We start from the raw sequence: 17,327 nt of genomic DNA on the forward strand, positions 1-17,327 counted from the left end.
CAAAGGAAATACTCAAATGGAGATATATATATGCATATGCACATATACATACATACATACATACATACATACGCCAAGCCACACTAACTGGGAATACGCACCCGGCGGCAATCAAACTGTGGTCATCCTTACAGCGTGCGTGACAGCAGGCAAAGTAAAGATGAGAGATATACACAATTAAAAAAAAAACGAATAAAAAATAACGGTGAGAGTGAAATGGAGCAAAGCAAGGAGGATAGAAATGCAGGAGAGAAGGAGGCAGAAGATGGTGTGGATGAACACAGAGACAGAGAGACGGAGCACAGTGCCTTCTGCAGGGTTGATGTGAATAGGAGGAACAAAGCTATTAGTCAGCAAAAAGACGAGTAAGGGCAGGGAGGTGAAAGAGGAGGAAGAGGAGGAGGTGAAGAGTCGTTACCTACCCTGCCCTGTGGCTATCTAGCTCCCAGCCTCTGGACTGGCTGGGTCTGGGCTGGGCTCAGCTGTCTCACTGGGGCAGGGAGACCCAGAACCACAGGCCTAGATCGGGGAAGGAGGGGAAGGGAAGAGGAAAGGAATGATGGAGAGGAGAGGATGAAATGGAGGCGAATGGAAGGGACATAAGGAATGGAAGGAGAGGGAGGGAGGGTCGAGGAGATGAGCGCATAGAAGAAGAAATAGGGAGGTATGACGAGGCGGAAGAGAGGTGGAAGAGATAGAGCAAGTGGTCCATGGGAGAAAAGGCGGGGGAGGAAATAAGGGGGAATGGAAAGCAGAAAGAGAAGAATACAGTTGAAAGAGGGATCGCTGGGTTGCTGAAAACTGAAAAGAGTAGAGGTAAACTGTAAGCAAAGAGAAAAGGTGACAGTGGTCTGAAGGAGACTAAGGACTCTCTTGGTGTGAAAACTGCTGCTGCTCTCTCTCTCTCTCTCACTTTCAAAAACACAAGTTCACACACACACACACACACACACACACACACACACACACACACACACACACACACACACACAGACACACACACACACAGACACACACACACACACATACAGTGACCTATAATAAAAGCCTTTCAGAGTTCATTCTATTGATCTGCTGCTTTTCACTGAAAAAAAATCAGCTTTTCACACCTCACCCTGCAGAATGGGAGGCTGTTTTCTCTCCCTTTTTCCCCCTCACATTCTTTCCTCTCCTTTCTCCTTTTTTCTGGAACTTTTCTTCCACATCTGTTGTGTTGGTAACATTAGCAACCAAGGCATGTTTGTCTGGATTGCGTGAAGCTTTTGCATGACATTTTGTGCCTGAATGACATTTTCATCAATTCTCTTTTTTTTCTTGTCTTTTTTTCTTTTTCCTTTCAAGCATAACAGGCTCTAAAGCAAGGAAGTGATGTCACGTGTTTGGAGAAAGAATGAATGAAAGAAAGAAAGAAAGAAAGAAAGAAAGAAAGAAAGAAAGAAAGAAAGAAAGAAAGAAAGAAAGAAAGAAAAAAGAAAGAAAGAAAGAAAGAAAGAGGCTTAAAAGAGTCTGTTCCCCAGGCGTCCGGGTAGCATGGTGGTCTACTCCATTGCTTACCAACACGGGGATCGGTGGTTCGAATCCCTGTGTTACCTCCGGCTTGGTTGGGTGTCTCAATGGACACAATTGGCTGTGTCTGCGGGGAGGACGCCGGGTGTGGGTATGTGTCCTGGTCGCTGTAGTAGCGTCTCTTCTGGTCAGTCGGGGCGCCTTTTCAGGGGGGAGGGGGAACTGGGGGGAATAACGTGATCCTCCCCCACGCTACATCCCCCTGGGGAAACTCCTCACTGTCAGGTGAAAAGAAGTGGCTGGCGAAAGTCCACATGTATCGGACGAGGCATGTGGTAGTCTGCAGCCCTCCCCGGATCAGCAGAGGGGGTGGAGCAGCGACCGGGATGGCTCAAAAGATTGAGGTAATTGGCCAAGTACAATTGGGGAGAAAAACGGGGAAAAGTAAAAAAAAAAAAGTCTTCCTCAAAAAGGTCATTGCCTACAAGAACTTTTGACTCAGAAGAGTGAGTCTTCATACCTTCCCTTGAAATTCCTCTTTATCTCATTGTTTTCCCCTAATATATCTCTCTTGCTCTCTCTCTCTTTCTCTCTCAGAGATCTAGAACTATCCGGTAAATAAATATTAATTGCCCCTGGTAGAAGAATCGGAACACTATTCCTCCTCCATCTTAGCAGAGATGAGGATGAGTCTGTCCATATACGTAGCTGTGTAATGTATGGAGACTACCTGGCTGGTATTAATAACAGCTTAATGATGTCTCTCACAATTCCACCAGCTAATTTAACGGTGTGTGGATACACACACAAAAACACACACACATATACGTATATGCATACTCATATTCAAATACACTCATACACATGTCCATGCACAGACAGTATATGCATGGCCACACTTGCTCTGATACAATCACACACACACACACACACACACACACACACACACACACACACACACACACACACACACACACACACACACACACACACACACACGTAATCAAAAGCACTAGCCCCTAATCAGTGAAAGTGATTACCTGGCCTGCCAACATGGCGACATGGGCTATTTATCAGCAGATCTCTACACACTGCACAGGCTGCAGCAGAGGAGGTAGAGTCATATTTAAGGCACACACATACTCCAATTATTTCACACATACCCTCCACCAACACCATACACACACAATCACTTACAGCGTCTTCCTCTCCACTGCGACTGGGGCTACCGTCAGCCTCCCCAAATGAGTCATCTGTGGGGGGGTCTGTGGCATCGGTGGGGGGGTCACTGACGTGGGAGGCTGAGGACTTGGAAGGAGAGCTCTGCCTAGGTGCTGGGGTGGGCGCTGTAGGGGTGGACAAGCTGAGTAAGACCAGCTAAACACTGCAGTGTTGTGATTGAAGCCGTGTCACATAACTAATGGACCTTTGCACAGTTTGGGCGAGGCCCTAGTCAAGACTATGCAACCACCCAAGCAGTTTTGTCCAGCCTGTACATTCCCCCCCAAAATACTACATTCAGACAGAGAGTTGATGTCCCCTTGTTGACGTTTGTCTGTCATGATGGTGCATAGTTTGCAACTCTATCAAAGCTTTCAACTGACTAGAGCTTGTCTAGAATGCATAAATTCAGTCATGCTATAAGGTATGAGGAAAGTTGGGGTCAATCATTAGCCATTTCACTCTTCCCCACCCTGAAACTAACACTTTTCAATGAGTATTGGTGTATGCAGTACATAGGACTGTTACAACAATAGGTTGTATGCTTGTATAAATGTTAAAGCTTGAAACATGTTTTGAAAAATATGTATAATATAGTGTCTATATCTCTCATCTTTACTCCTTACGTGAGTTGGTGGAGGGTGTTGTGGAAGTGACCGGTGTCAGATTCATCTGCGAAATGTCAAAGTCATCACAGTCATCTGTGTCTTGGGCAGTACCCACTCGGCTGAAGTAGGAACTGAATGCCTCTGAGGTGCCTGCTAGATTGGGCTGTTCACCCTTCCTCGCCGGCATGGCTGGGGGCTTTGCCAGCTGAAAATCCTAAAAGATGGGTAAAGATTTATTTAGTTAGTTGATTTGATTAAATGAAATCTGGCATCTGGCAGACTGGGGTGGGGGTTCCCATATTTAAAAAGGGGGACCGGAGGGTGTGCTCCAATTACCAGGGCATCATATTGCTCAGCTTCCCTGAGAAAGTCTACTCTAGGTGCTGGAAAGGAGGCTCCAACCGATTTTCGAACCTCAGATCCAGGAGGAACAATGCGCATTCCATCATGGCCATGGAACAACAGACCAACTGTTTACCCTTGCGGAAGTGCTCAGGGGGGCATGGGAGTTTGACCAGCCAGTCTACATGTGTTTTGTGGACTTGGAGAAGGCTTACGACTGTATACCCCGGGGCACTCTGTGGGGGGTACTGTGGGAGTATGGGGTACCGGGGCAGTTGCTACAAGCCATCCGGTCCGTGTATAACCAAAGTGAGAGCTGTGTCCGCATTCTCAGCACAAAGTCAAACACGTTTTGGGTGGGTGTCAGGCTACGTCAAGGTTGTCCCTTGTCTCCGATTCTGTTTGTGATATTCATGGACAGGATCTCAAGGCGCAGCCAAGGTGGGGAGTGTGTCCATTTTGGGAATCTCAGAAATACATCTCTGCTCTTCGCAGATGATGTGGTTTTGTTGGCTTGATCAGAACGTGACCTCCAGCGTGCACTGGGGAAGTTTGCAGCTGAGTGTGAAAAAGCTGGGATGAGAGTCAGCACCTCCAAGTCTGAGGCCATGGTTCTCCACCGGAAAATGGTGGATTGCTCCCTCTAGTTTGAGGATGAGTTGTTGCCTTAAGTGAAGGAGTTCAAGTATCTTGGGGCCTTGTTCACGAATGAGGATAGGATGGAGCGGAAGATTGACAGGCAGATTGGTGCAGCATCAGCAGTAATGTGGATGTTGTACCGGACCGTTGCGGTAAAGAGGGAGCTCAGCCGGAAGGCAAAGCTCTCAATTTACCAGTCAATCTTCGTTCCAACCCTCAACTATGGTCATGAGCTTTGGGTAGTGACTGAAAGGGTGAGATCGCGGATACAAGCAGCTGAAATGAGTTTCCTCTGTAGGGTGTCTGGGCTCAGCCTTAGAGATAGGGAAAAGAGCTCAGACAGCTGGAGGGAGCTCAGAGTAGAGCCACTGCTCCTTTGCGTCGAAAGGAGCCAGTTGAGGTGGTTCGGGCATCTGATTAGGATGCCTCCTGGGCGCCTTCCTTTGGAGGTTTTCCAGGCACAGCCAACTGGGAGGAGACCCCAGGGTAGACCCAGAACTCGCTGGAAGGACTACATGTCCAATCTGGCCTGGGAATACCTTGGGACCCCCCAGGAGGAGGTGGAGGGCATTGCTGGGGAGAAGGATGTCTGGAGTGCCCTACTTAGCTTGCTGCCACTGCGACCCGACCCCAGAGAAATGGCTGAAGGTGAATGAATGAATGAAATGCAGCAATGTTAAATGAATGCATGGTTGTTTCTCAAGTAATCTGTATTTTATGAACGGGATGTTTTGTGAAATAGATGAGCATTCAGAATTTTTTTTTTTTGGGTGGCCCCCCCCCCTTTTCTCCCCAATTGTACTTGGCCAATTACCCGACTCTTCCATGCCGTCCTGGTGACTGTTCCACCCCATCTGCCGATCCAGAAAAGGCTGCAGACTACCATATGCTTCCTCCGATACATGTGGCATCGCCAGCCACTTCTTTTCATCTGACAGTGAGGAGTTTCACCAGGGGGACGTAGCAAGTAGGAGGATCATGCTAATCCCCCTCAGTCCCCCTCCCCCCGAACAGGGGCCCCGACCGACCAGAAGAGGTGCTAGTGCAGCAACCAGGACACATATCCACATCTGGCTTCCCACCCGCAGACACGGCCAATTGTGTCTGTAGGGATGCCCGACCAAGGCGGCGGTAACACGGAGATTCAAACCAGTGATCCCCGTGTTGGTAGGTAATGGAATAGACTGCTACGCTACCCAGACGCCCCAGTATCCTGTTTAATCAATTCCATCCCTACCTTGAACATCTCCTTGCCCATCTTCTTTGCCCGCTCTCCATGCTGCGGACTCGATGATGCTGAGGGGGAGGGAGCTGAGGCACTGGCTCCAGCCCCTGTTTGGCTCTCACTGGCCGAAGCAACGGTTGCAACAGGGGTTAAAGTCTGGAACATTGCAGCAGGCAGGGTGCCGACAGGCTGGGCAGGGAGGTAGGCTGTGGGGGTGAAGGCTCCAGCTGCCATGGCTGCCCACTGCTGCTGAGTGGCAGGGAAGAGATTGGCCTGGCCCCAGATGAGTGGTTGGCCACCTGGCAGCACCTGGGCCATGGGACCGAGAGGAGACTGCACCCCGAACGCTAGCGGTGTCTGGGCAGCAAATGCCTGCTGGGACCAGTGGCCTGGAGGCACTGCTCCCATCGTCACATAACCTGGTAGACAGAGAGAGAGACAGCGAGAGAGAAAAGATAGAGACTTAAATACAAAAAAAGTGCATATCAAATATAAATGTTCAGGCAGAACATTGACAGCAGCCTAACCATTGAAGATGTAACGACTCCTCTGCTCCACTAGGGGCGCCCGTGGTTTTGTGTTCTTTTTTGTCTGGCAGGATCTTGGTCAGGGGCGGAGGCTCGTCATTTTGCTCATGAGCTGAGTACTGACTACCATGTGTATTTCATTGTTCTTTATCGTTTTTTAAAATAAATTTGCTTGGGCAAAATTGCAAACTCATCTGGTCTCCCATCCTTGTTGCAGCCTACGAGCCGGGCTGTGACAAAGACGAAAAGCGAAATATGCCCAGTGCTTAAGCAAACCTTTCTTTTCCTGTTCTCTCACACACACACGTGTGCACACACACACACACACACACACACACACAGACACACACACACACACACACACACACACACAATAACCCATGCATCACCGGAGAGTGCTGCCCTACTTTTGCCTGCGGCTAATGTGGTGTCTTCTTAATGGTCATGGTGAAATATCATAATTAAATCCACAATGAGACGGAGTCATTATGAAAAGGCAGAACTCTCGCACACTCATTAAAATCACTCTGCAGCAGCAGCCTTTTTTTCTTACACACTCGCTACTACTCTCTGCTGTCCTTTCTCAAGTCGGTCCATTCAGCAGAGCAGGTTGACATTTAACCCCTGCATCCCTGCTACATTGATATATGCACAAAACGTGGAGGAGAGGAGAGGAGAGGAAAGGAGAGGAGAGGAGAGGACAGGAGGAAAGAAGAGTAAAGGGGTGAGCAAAGTTCCCCTTTTGTCTCTCAGACAAAAGTAGAACTAAAAAAAACACTATGAGACATTCAACAATATCTCAGCTCCAGAGCCCACCATGCATGCATATGAAAGCGTTTCTCTTCGTTCGTCCCAGGGTGTTTTATTACCTTCCCCTCTGACCAGCCTGGTTGCTCCACCACAGGTAAATCAGAGTTGTCTGAGGTAGCAAGCTAATGATGCATTTTATATTCAACACACAACTGTTACCACCTTTTCCCCTCTTGCCATCCCTTCCTCTCATCTCCATTTCATCTCTATCCCTTCCCACTCTATTTATCTCGAACCACCCACTCTTCTAATCCTTTCAACCTTTTCTCTCCCCTCTCCATCTTCATTGGCCCCTTCATTTGTTTTCTGCATCTGTTTCTTTCACACACATTTATTTTCACCCTGCCTAGGAGCGGTTGTGTATGTACATTGAAAATGAACAGGGTCCTACCTGAGGGCACAGAAGCAGGGTTGAAGGGAGCAAAGAGCTCTGTGGGGGGCTGCAGGCCCAGGGAGGGGTCAAGGGTGTTGGCTGGAGAGGCAGGGGTCTGTGCAGGTTATGTTTGACAGTTCAGACATTGGTAGAAGGAAAGAGGGGGAAAGATGCATTAGTGGAAATGGAATTTCCCTCAGCAGCCATATAAAGATGGCAATAATAAGATGTAAACTGCACAGTGCACCCTGCCATTTTAGTGCTGCCAACGAGCGACCATGAGCGAGCGAGCACTATCACGCTGAGATGAGCTACTCACCGATGGAGAGGTGATGTCAGGAGGTGTGGACATGTCTCCGAAAAGCTCTAACTGGTTGATATTCTGAAAATCAGAGAGAGATTACTGTCAGACACAATGGCAACCCACATTCCCTGCAGTTGTTTGTGTTCCACAGCAACATGCATCATCACACAGAGCATGCAACTCGGCTACACACAACATGCTTAAGGTCAGTATGTCCCAGTACCTACCTCTCACAGGTAAGAGTGACATCCACACGGCACAAGACACGGAGAGGTGAGGATCATGGAAAGATGGGGTAATGGAATGGAATGAATGGTTAGGATGACATGCCAACCTAGACGGCAACATCTCTACTGCTTTATAGCAGTAGTATTGGAGCAGCATGATATCTTACCATGGGTAAGTATTTAATACTACCCTTTCCTCTTGTCATGGATTTGCATGCCTCAGAGAGAGTCTCTTTCAAAGACAGCAGCCTTTCTATTTGATCTGTATCTTTTTTGGGTTCATTCTCTTTCCATTGGTGGTATGTATAACTCTCCCTTTCTCCGCATGACTCTCTTCTATAATATCTCCCTTTCGTACATTAATAATATCTTTAGCCCAGTGGCAACTGAGGGAAACTCTATTTTTAGTTGTTAAAGGAAGTTAAGGCTTGAATACATGGTCAGAGATTTGCATAAATCATGGATGCGGATAAATTCTTTAGAGATAATGAATGTTCGTGGAATAGCTTCTCTCTCGTTAAAACTCATAGGTCACACATAGACCATAAAGTTCTTTTTACATCTATTAGATAATGGATCAGCAAGTGTGCCACTTTAAAGCTATGGGTCTGAATGGTATCTTCTTTTTTTGGGGGGGGGTAGGAGGGTGTAATGTGTGGTATTGTTGCTGCGGAGCCTAGTGAAGCAGATATAGATCAACTCACAGAGACAATAGATATCCAAGATACCCAAAATGGCACAGTTATTATCCCATAGGACTGATAACAGCATGTCCAAGGGATTAAAAAGTGGGACAAAACAGAATGGCAATGCCCTCTCTCTAACGTAAAACATTTTCCCATAGTAATTACTGTGTCACAGCCTCTCGCCCTTGACATAAAAGCGATCGCCCTTGACACCTGCTACACCAGCTGACACCTGCTACACCAGCTGACACCTGCTACGCCAGCTGACACCTGCTACACCAGCTGACACCTGCTGACCCCCCTTCACCCCGGCAATCGCCCTCACCCTTAAAAGGCCTCCACTATGCACCAGTCTTCGTTGGAACGTCGCCATTCCTGGACTTCTGCCTGCCTGCCTACCTGCCACAGAGCCTCCTCCTGCGCTACCCCCGAGATCGGTCACTTCAATAAAGACTGGATTCTTCCCTTACCTGGTTGTTCTGTCTGCTTTTGGGTTCTTTTCCGATACGTGACAGTACGTTCCAGCCACTATGGACCCAGCAGACCATTCCACCACAGACCTGGCCACGGTCTGCCAGGCTGTAGCCAACCAGGAATTGGTCCTCGGCCAGCACAGCCAGGTGCTACAGGGGATGGCTGACGCCCTCCGTGGGCTCAGCTCAAAGATCTCCGGAATCCAGACCCAACTTAGTGCCTCCGCTAGCCCGGGACCCGCCCATCCAGCTCCGCCACCCCCAGCGCCATCAACAACGAGTCCCTCCAGGCCGGCTTTTCCAACGGGCTAAGCGAATCCATAAAGGACGAATTGGTTTCCTACCCCAAGCCTGGAGGGTTGGAGGAATTGGTTACCCTGGCTATTCGTGTGGACAACCGTCTCCGGGAGCGGAGGCGAGAGAGGACGCGCCGCTTTCCTGGTCACAACAACTTACCACGGGCCACACCTCCAAACTCTTGGGGCCGAGCTCGCTCGACTGAGGTTGCCGTCCTCCGAGAAAGCCCGAGGCGTGACTCTTCCCCAGCTTCGGAGCCGATGCAACTGGGCCGCTTCCGGCTCAACCCGGAGGAGCGTCAACGCCGCATCACCGAGAACAGCTGCTTGTATTGTGGTCAGCCTGGTCACTTTCTCGCCTCCTGCCCTCACCGTTCCGTCAAACTAGCAGGCTCATGAGGGAGGGGGATGATCCTCGTGAGCCCAACTGTCTGCCCTCTGTCTCCTCGTCCACGTACCCAGTTGCAAGCTACCATCAGTTTTAAAGGTCAGTCCACTAAACTTTTGGCTTTAATTGACTCTGGAGCTGATGAAAGCTTTTTGGATGCAAGTGTTGTGAAGCAGCTAGGTCTTGCCACTGTGAGTCTGGACCAGCCTCTTGAAGCTAATGCCCTGGATGGACGTCTCCTGGCCTGGATAACCTCTAAGACCGAGCCTGTGCGCCTCCTGTTGTCGGGAAACCATCAAGAGGAGTTAAGCTTTTTCGTTATCAATTCTCCCTTTGTTCCCATTATACTTGGTCATCCCTGGCTGGTTACGCATAGTCCCCATATTGATTGGTCATCGGCCAGAATTTCAAGTTGGAGTCCCGTCTGTCATGCCATATGCCTCCAGTCTGCTCTGCCTCAGTCTGTCCCCTGTCAGGTGTCAAGCTCGGAGACCTCTGACCTGTCACTGGTGCCTCCAGAGTACCATGACCTCCAAGCCGTGTTCAACAAGCAGCAAGCTCTCTCCCTGCCTCCTCATCGCCCCTATGATTGCGCTATTGACCTGCTGCCAGGCGCTTCCCTCCCCAGCAGCCGCCTATTAGCCTCTCCAAGCCTGAGCGGGAGTCCATGGAGAGGTACATCAAGGACTCCTTGGCTGCTGGTCTTATTCGCCCGTCATCATCACCCCTTGGTGCGGGGTTCTTTTTTGTGGCCAAGAAGGACAAGACCCTCTGGCCGTGTATTGACTATAGAGACCTCAATAACATCACAGTCAAGAATAAGTACCCTCTGCCCCTCATGACTTCCGCTTTTGATTCTCTCCAGGGAGCCACAGTGTTCACTAAACTAGACCTTCGCAATGCTTACCACCTGGTCCGGGTTCGAGACGGAGATGAATGGAAGACTGCCTTCAACACCCCCCTGGGGCATTTTGAATATCTGGTGAGACCGTTTGGTCTCACTAATGCCCCAGCTGTCTTCCAGAGTCTGGTCAATGACGTCCTACGTGACATGTTGGATCGTTTCGTTTTTGTTTACCTGGATGATATCCTGATTTTTTCCAGAGACCTGTCAGAGCATGTCATGCACGTCCGCCAAGTCCTTCAATGGCTTCTGGAGAACTGCCTTTTTGTAAAAGCAGAGAAGTGCGAATTCCATGCCCCTTCAGTCACCTTCCTGGGCTACATCGTGGCCGATGGGCAGGTGAGAATGGACCCCGCCAAGGTCAGAGCGGTTCTTGAGTGGCCAAGCCTGACCAGCCGTAAGCAGCTTCAGAGGTTCCTCGGGTTTGCCAACTTCTACAGACGGTTCATCCGCAACTACAGCCGCGTTGCGGCCCCACTAACCACTCTTACCTCCACCTCCAGACCGTTCCTGTGGACCCCTGTAGCAGAGGCAGCTTTCCAAGCCCTCAAGCACCGCTTCACCACAGTCCCTATCCTCATCCAGCCAGACCCAACCAAGCAGTTCGTTGTAGAAGTGGACGCCTCTGAGATTGGGGTGGGGGCGGTCCTTTCTCAACGCTCCAGTGAAGATGGCAAGACACACCCCTGTGCCTTCCTGTCTCGCCGTCTCTCCCCAGCTGAAAGGAACTATGATGTGGGGAATCGTGAGCTCCTGGCAGTGAAATTGGCACTGGAGGAATGGCGACATTTTCTGGAGGGGTCTGAGCTTCCTTTCATAGTGTGGACTGACCATAAGAACCTGGAATACATCCAGTCAGCAAAGCGACTCACTGCGCGCCAAGCCAGGTGGGCGCTCTTTTTTGGTCGTTTTAATTTTTCTTTGACGTACAGACCTGGCTCCAGGAATGCCAAGCCCGATGCTCTGTCTCATGTGCATGGGGAGGAGTCTGAGCCCAAGCTCCAACCTGACACCATTGTTCCCTCTACATGTGTGGTTGCAGCTGCGGCTGTCACCTGGAACATTGAAAGGGAGGTAATGGCAGCACAACAGACTCAGCCTGACCCAGGTAACGGTCCCCCCGGGCGCTTGTTTGTTCCAGACGCTGTTAGATCTAGCGTGTTGCAGTGGGCTCACTTTTCCAAACTTACCTGCCATCCTGGAGTAACCCGTACCCTAGCCTTCCTCCGCAGACGGTTCTGGTGGCCTTCCATGACGGAGGATACTGGGTCTTTTGTTTCTGCCTGTCCTGTTTGTGCCCAGAATAAGCCCTCCACTCGGGCCAGTGCCGGTCTGCTGCGCCCCCTGCCTGTTCCACACCATCCCTGGTCGCATCTGTCCTTGGATTTCGTCTCTGGTCTGCCCGCCTCCGACGGTAACACCGTTGTACTGACTGTCGTTGATCACTTCAGTAAATTTGCTCACTTTTTGCCCCTGTCTAAACTGCCTTCGGCCCGAGAGACTGCGGATCTGCTGGTCAGGGAGGTTTTCCGGGTCCACGGTCTTCCCCGTGATATAGTGTCTGACCGTGGCCCCCAGTTCCCTTCTGCTGTCTGGAAGGCTTTCTGCTCTGCCATCAGTGCCACCGTCAGCCTGTCATCGGGGTTCCATCCTCAGACCAACGGCCAGGCCGAGAGGGCCAACCAGGCATTGGAGACTGTCCTCCGCTGTCTGGTGTCTGCCAACCCATCCTCTTGGTCCTCACAACTTCCCTGGGTAGAATATGCCCATAACACCTTGCCATCGTCTGCTACTGGGTTGTCCCCTTTTCAATGCCTTTATGGCTATCAGCCCCCCCTTTTTCCTTCTCAAGAGGTAGACATTCTAGTTCCGTCTGTCCAGGCCCATGTCCATCGATGCCGTCGGACCTGGCGGCGAGCCCATGCTGCACTGCTCAGGGCCTCCGGGCGTTACCAGCGCTTGGCGGATCGTCATCGCACCCCTGCTCCGGACTACTCCCCCGGTGACCAGGTATGGCTCTCTACCAAGGATCTACCCTTGAGATCGGACGCTAAAAAACTGTCCCCCAGGTATATTGGTCCCTTTCCCATTGTCAAAGTCATTAACCCTTCTGTGGTCCGTCTGAAGCTGCCCCACACTCTCCGGGTTCACCCTTCCTTCCATGTGTCCTGCCTCAAACCTGTCTCTACCAGCCCTCTAGTTCCTCCGGCCCCTCGCCCCCACCTCCTCGTATGATCAACGATCATCCGGCTTACACCGTTCGTCGTCTCCTGGACTCTCGTTGCCGCGGTCGCGGCCTGCAGTATCTCGTGGACTGGGAGGGATATGGCCCGGAGGAGAGGTGTTGGGTCCCTCGTCGCCTTGTCCTGGACGCAAACCTCATCCGGGACTTTCACAGGACGCACCCTGATGGGCCTTGTAGGTCGCCCAGTGGTGCCCCTCGGAGGGGGGGTACTGTCACAGCCTCTCGCCCTTGACATCAAAGCGATCGCCCTTGACACCTGCTACACCAGCTGACACCTGCTACACCAGCTGACACCTGCTACGCCAGCTGACACCTGCTATGCCAGCTGACACCTGCTACACCAGCTGACACCTGCTACGCCAGCTGACACCTGCTACACCAGCTGACACCTGCTGACCCCCCCTTCACCCTGGCAATCGCCCTCACCTTTAAAAGGCCTCCACTATGGACCAGTCTTCGTTGAAACGTCGTCATTCATGGACTTCTGCCTGCCTGCCTACCTGCCACAGAGCCACCTCCTGCTCTACCCCCGAGATCGTTCACTTCAATAAAGACTGGATTCTTCCCTTACCTGGTTGTCCCGTCTGCTTTTGGGTTCCTTCCCAATACGTGACATACTGATTATCAAGGCTCAGCCTACTCTGACTCAGTACCTAACCCGGAGCCCTTGCTCATGTTTGGTAAACATAAGCCATCGGCACGGGCAGACGGCCACAGAAGTGAATATTAGAAGCGCAAATGCATTTGATGGACATTTATAGACTTACTCTCCACTCTTGGTTCAACTACTGACCTCAGCATGTGTGTGAGTAGAGGGGTGGTGAGGTCAGCTCATGGTGGTTATATACAGATGAATTTGTTTTTTATTTAATGTGCAGTAAGCAGCGTGGCTCTTGTGTGCGTCCACGGGAGATGACCAACACTCTGTCTAATCTCGACTTACCCACTTCTTAACGCATCCACCCTCCCCTACACAACCACTAGCTCTCTGATGGACACGCTGACCTTTATGTCCACGCTGAGCGGACCTTCGCTCGCAGCGTGTCGAGTGTTTCCTCTCTCTGCACCTCACAACATACCTTTCTCCCTCCTTGCTCTTTCACACATGTGCACGCGCACACACATGCACAGATGCAGTCAGGACTGCACAGCCATACACACATGCTGCCTTTGTTCCCCGTTCTTGTGTGGATGTGATTACTATGGCAACATGTTCCCGGTAAGATTGTATGTTTTAATCATGAATGGCAGGGGGTCAACATTCAAGGATGACTCTTTAAAAACCACGAGGTGAAAACGGAGGGATCACAGAGGTGGAGCAGCACAAATGGGGAACGGGGAAGCCATTTGTTCATGTGGGCTTTCAGAGGGGTATAGAAGTGCGGTTTGTAAGGGCAGGGCTCTGCAAAAGGGAAAAACCTTTAGGAATTATCAAGTGTCTTCCCTGATTTTAAAATCTAAAAAAGATGAAAATCCTTCATGGCTTCTGCCAAACATATCAGGCTAGAAGAGCAAGCGGTGAATCTGTGCATACCACACAGCAGCACCAAGAATGCAGCACTTTGCTGTATGGTGTAGTTAGTGATGCGCCTTACCTGAGTCACCATATCCAGGTCTAAAGCTATCAGATCTGTCACGACATGTTGTTGTTGTTGTTGTTCAAGATGGTCTTGCTCAGGTGGAGGATGAGGATGAAGATGATGATGATGAGGGGGATGAGTGTACTGATGCCCATTCTGCAATCACAACCCTTATGTTAGCTGATGGGTAGGACAAAGACACAGACACACACATAAACATACACGCACACACAAGTACAGACATACACACACAACTGCACACACAAACGCACACTCACACACAAATGATACAAACAGATCTTTTGTTTCTCATGCCCACAGAAAAAAGGGTTAAATGAAGGAATATGATGGTGTGTAGGTGTGCGCTGATCAGAATAAATCGTCATGTCCATATGCATTAACACAAACACATGTGGAAAAATGCAAACGTGTGCAAAACGCAAACGTGAGGTTTTGAGACCTGTTGGAGAAGTGTTTTGGATGGATTGAGAAAACCAACAGAGGGTTTACCGTGGCTTAAAACTCATCCTCACTGTTACCCTAAACTACAAGGCTCCGAGCTCTGGTTTTAACCCCACTGTGTTTCTGCAATGCCTGCTCCCCTGTGTTGGGAAATACTGTGTGAGAGACAGACAGGTGTAGCAAGAGAGAGAGAGAGAGAGAGAGAGAGAGAGAGAGAGAGAGAGAGAGAGAGAGAGAGAGAGAGAGAGAGAGAGAGAGAGAGAGAGAGAGCTGCTGGATTAACTTCCATATCGTAGGGGCGGGCAGGTAGTGAATGCTATATGTTAGAGTACGAAAGCCAGCTTCCTCTCATATCTGTGCCCTTAGCTGTCTTCCTCTCTGTTCACCCCTTTCCTTTGTCTCCTTTTGCTCTCTCTTCCTCTGCTATTCTTCCCATTTGCCCATTCCAGTCCCCCTGACTTCTTTCTCTCTCTGTTCATCACATGCTCTCCCTATTTCTTTTTCAATCCCCTTTTTCTTCATCACTGTGACCAACACCTATCAATTAAATGTCTCCAGGGAAACAGTAATTACCTGTGCACATGTGTTCTGCATACAATTAAGGCAGCTCTTTTAATTAATGCTACCTTGCTGATCCCCTGCTGTCTGACTGATCACACTGGCCTACACAATGCAGCACACACTTGCATTTGCTTACAAAGACATAGACACACAACTCTGAAGAAACGTGTTTGAAATCACATACTTGATGTTGAGTCTGGCATACACACACACGCACGCACGCACGCACGCACGCACACACACACACACATACACGTTTAACCTTTATCTATACTGAGGGCCAATTAAAGACTCTTTTCTTTTTAATTTACATGGTTGGTAACTTTTTTTTGTGGCATTTTCTGCTTTATTTGACAGCGACAGCAGAGAGAGAGAGGGGATGACATGACATGTAGCAAAGGGTCTGGGCTGGATTCGAACCCTGGCCACTGCAGTAAGAACTTAGCCTTGATACGTGCTCTATCAGGTGAACTACCAGGGTGCCCCATGGCTTAGTAACTTTTATCGATCTCAATACATCAAACCATCTGGGTTGTTTGAACAGAGTTGATGTGTTTGTCTAGCTGGTGAAAATATGTTGACCTCTACATGGAGGAGTGGTGGTAGCAAGAGCCACTGTTGAGCCAAGACATTCTCTCACTTCTCACGGTGTCAAAGGTTTGGTCAATCGAAAGATCCCCATTTGTGTGTGTGTGTGTGTGTGTGTGTGTGTGTGTGTGTGTGTGTGAGAGAGAGAGAGCGAGAGAGAGAGAGAGACAGTGAGTGAGTGAGTGAGAGTGAGAGTGAGAGTGAAAGCATGTGTGTGTTTTATTGATTTGTCTGTTTAAAAAGGTAACAGAGAAAACAACAGAAAAAACTGGCTTTGACAGGTGGCTGAGGTTCTGGATGTGGTCCCATATCATCCAAGGTTTACCAAGTACATGGAAGTCACATCTGACTCTATTGTCCACCATATAGCTGCCTGATGAGACAGAAAATGAACCTGGTGTGATTAACTACAACACCAGTCTTCAGTGACAGGGTTATCTTTATTTCTTATGACTGAGAGGGGCCCCGAAGACAAATACATTATCACTGAACCGTAGAAGAGGGCTCATTCAATCAGTGGTGCAACACCAGCGAAATATTGGATTTGTTAGTGTTTAGACTCATGCCAACACAAAAGTGATCCAAATAGCAGTATGTGTTGTGAGCTGGTGGAGGGCAGAGCAGGAATACTGCGGTGCCTCAACAACCTAAGCTTCTTAGCAAAGCTGGGGATAATATACAGCCAGGAAGCTGGAGGACTGATTCCTAGCCCACCCAACCTGATAGAGTGGGTTTCTGCACGCGGAGGAGCCTCGTTTAAGGATAAGAGACCCACCGCCGGGAGAATACATGCAGAGAGATAATAGGCTCTGGATGGACTGAGAGAGCTCTGGACTATGGACTGACAACACTGGATGCTGGAGTGTGCGCACACACACACACACACACACACACACACACACACACACACACACACACACACACACACACACATTCTCTCTCTTACACATCCATAAATGCTCACACACACAAAGTCATACACAAGCTCATACACACACACACACAGTGCACAGGCTGGTTATTGTGAGTGTGGAGATATTAGCAGATTAAATCAGGGAGCATTATAACTAATATCATTATAGGTGGATAAAGAGCAGTTGAGTTTTAGGACAGTCTGACAGTGGTCAAGGTCGGTTGTAATCACAACTGCTGGGGACTGTCTCAAAATACAGTCACGTACACGCAAACACACACATATGTGCACAAACTATGTGATATATTCAGACATAGCAAATGTGCCTTGCAAATGCACACACACAGAAAAACACAGACGCAGACACACACACACACACACACACACACACACACACACACACACACACACACACACAGACACTGTGTGATGTCTTCACGCATGAGAAA

The 17,327-nt window shown here is 49.5% G+C and overlaps 1 protein-coding gene across 1 annotated transcript in view; it reads right to left on the reverse strand.

Annotated features, from left to right (window-relative positions):
• Nucleotides 1-438: 438 nt before the first annotated feature.
• Nucleotides 439-17,327, reverse strand: part of dab1a (DAB adaptor protein 1a) — a 77,219-nt gene continuing 60,330 nt past the window's right edge. Inside the window, exons 10-15 of the mRNA XM_056277520.1 lie at nt 7,571-7,633; nt 7,270-7,366; nt 5,554-5,960; nt 3,354-3,549; nt 2,704-2,852; nt 439-519 (exon numbers count right to left, since the gene is read on the reverse strand). Coding sequence (XP_056133495.1) covers nt 439-519; nt 2,704-2,852; nt 3,354-3,549; nt 5,554-5,960; nt 7,270-7,366; nt 7,571-7,633 — 993 coding nt within the window. The remainder of the gene's footprint in view (nt 520-2,703; nt 2,853-3,353; nt 3,550-5,553; nt 5,961-7,269; nt 7,367-7,570; nt 7,634-17,327) is intronic.

The sequence above is a fragment of the Lampris incognitus genome, chromosome 3 (genome assembly GCF_029633865.1).
Source record: "Lampris incognitus isolate fLamInc1 chromosome 3, fLamInc1.hap2, whole genome shotgun sequence".
In the NCBI taxonomy this organism is placed as follows: Eukaryota; Metazoa; Chordata; class Actinopteri; order Lampriformes; family Lampridae; genus Lampris; species Lampris incognitus.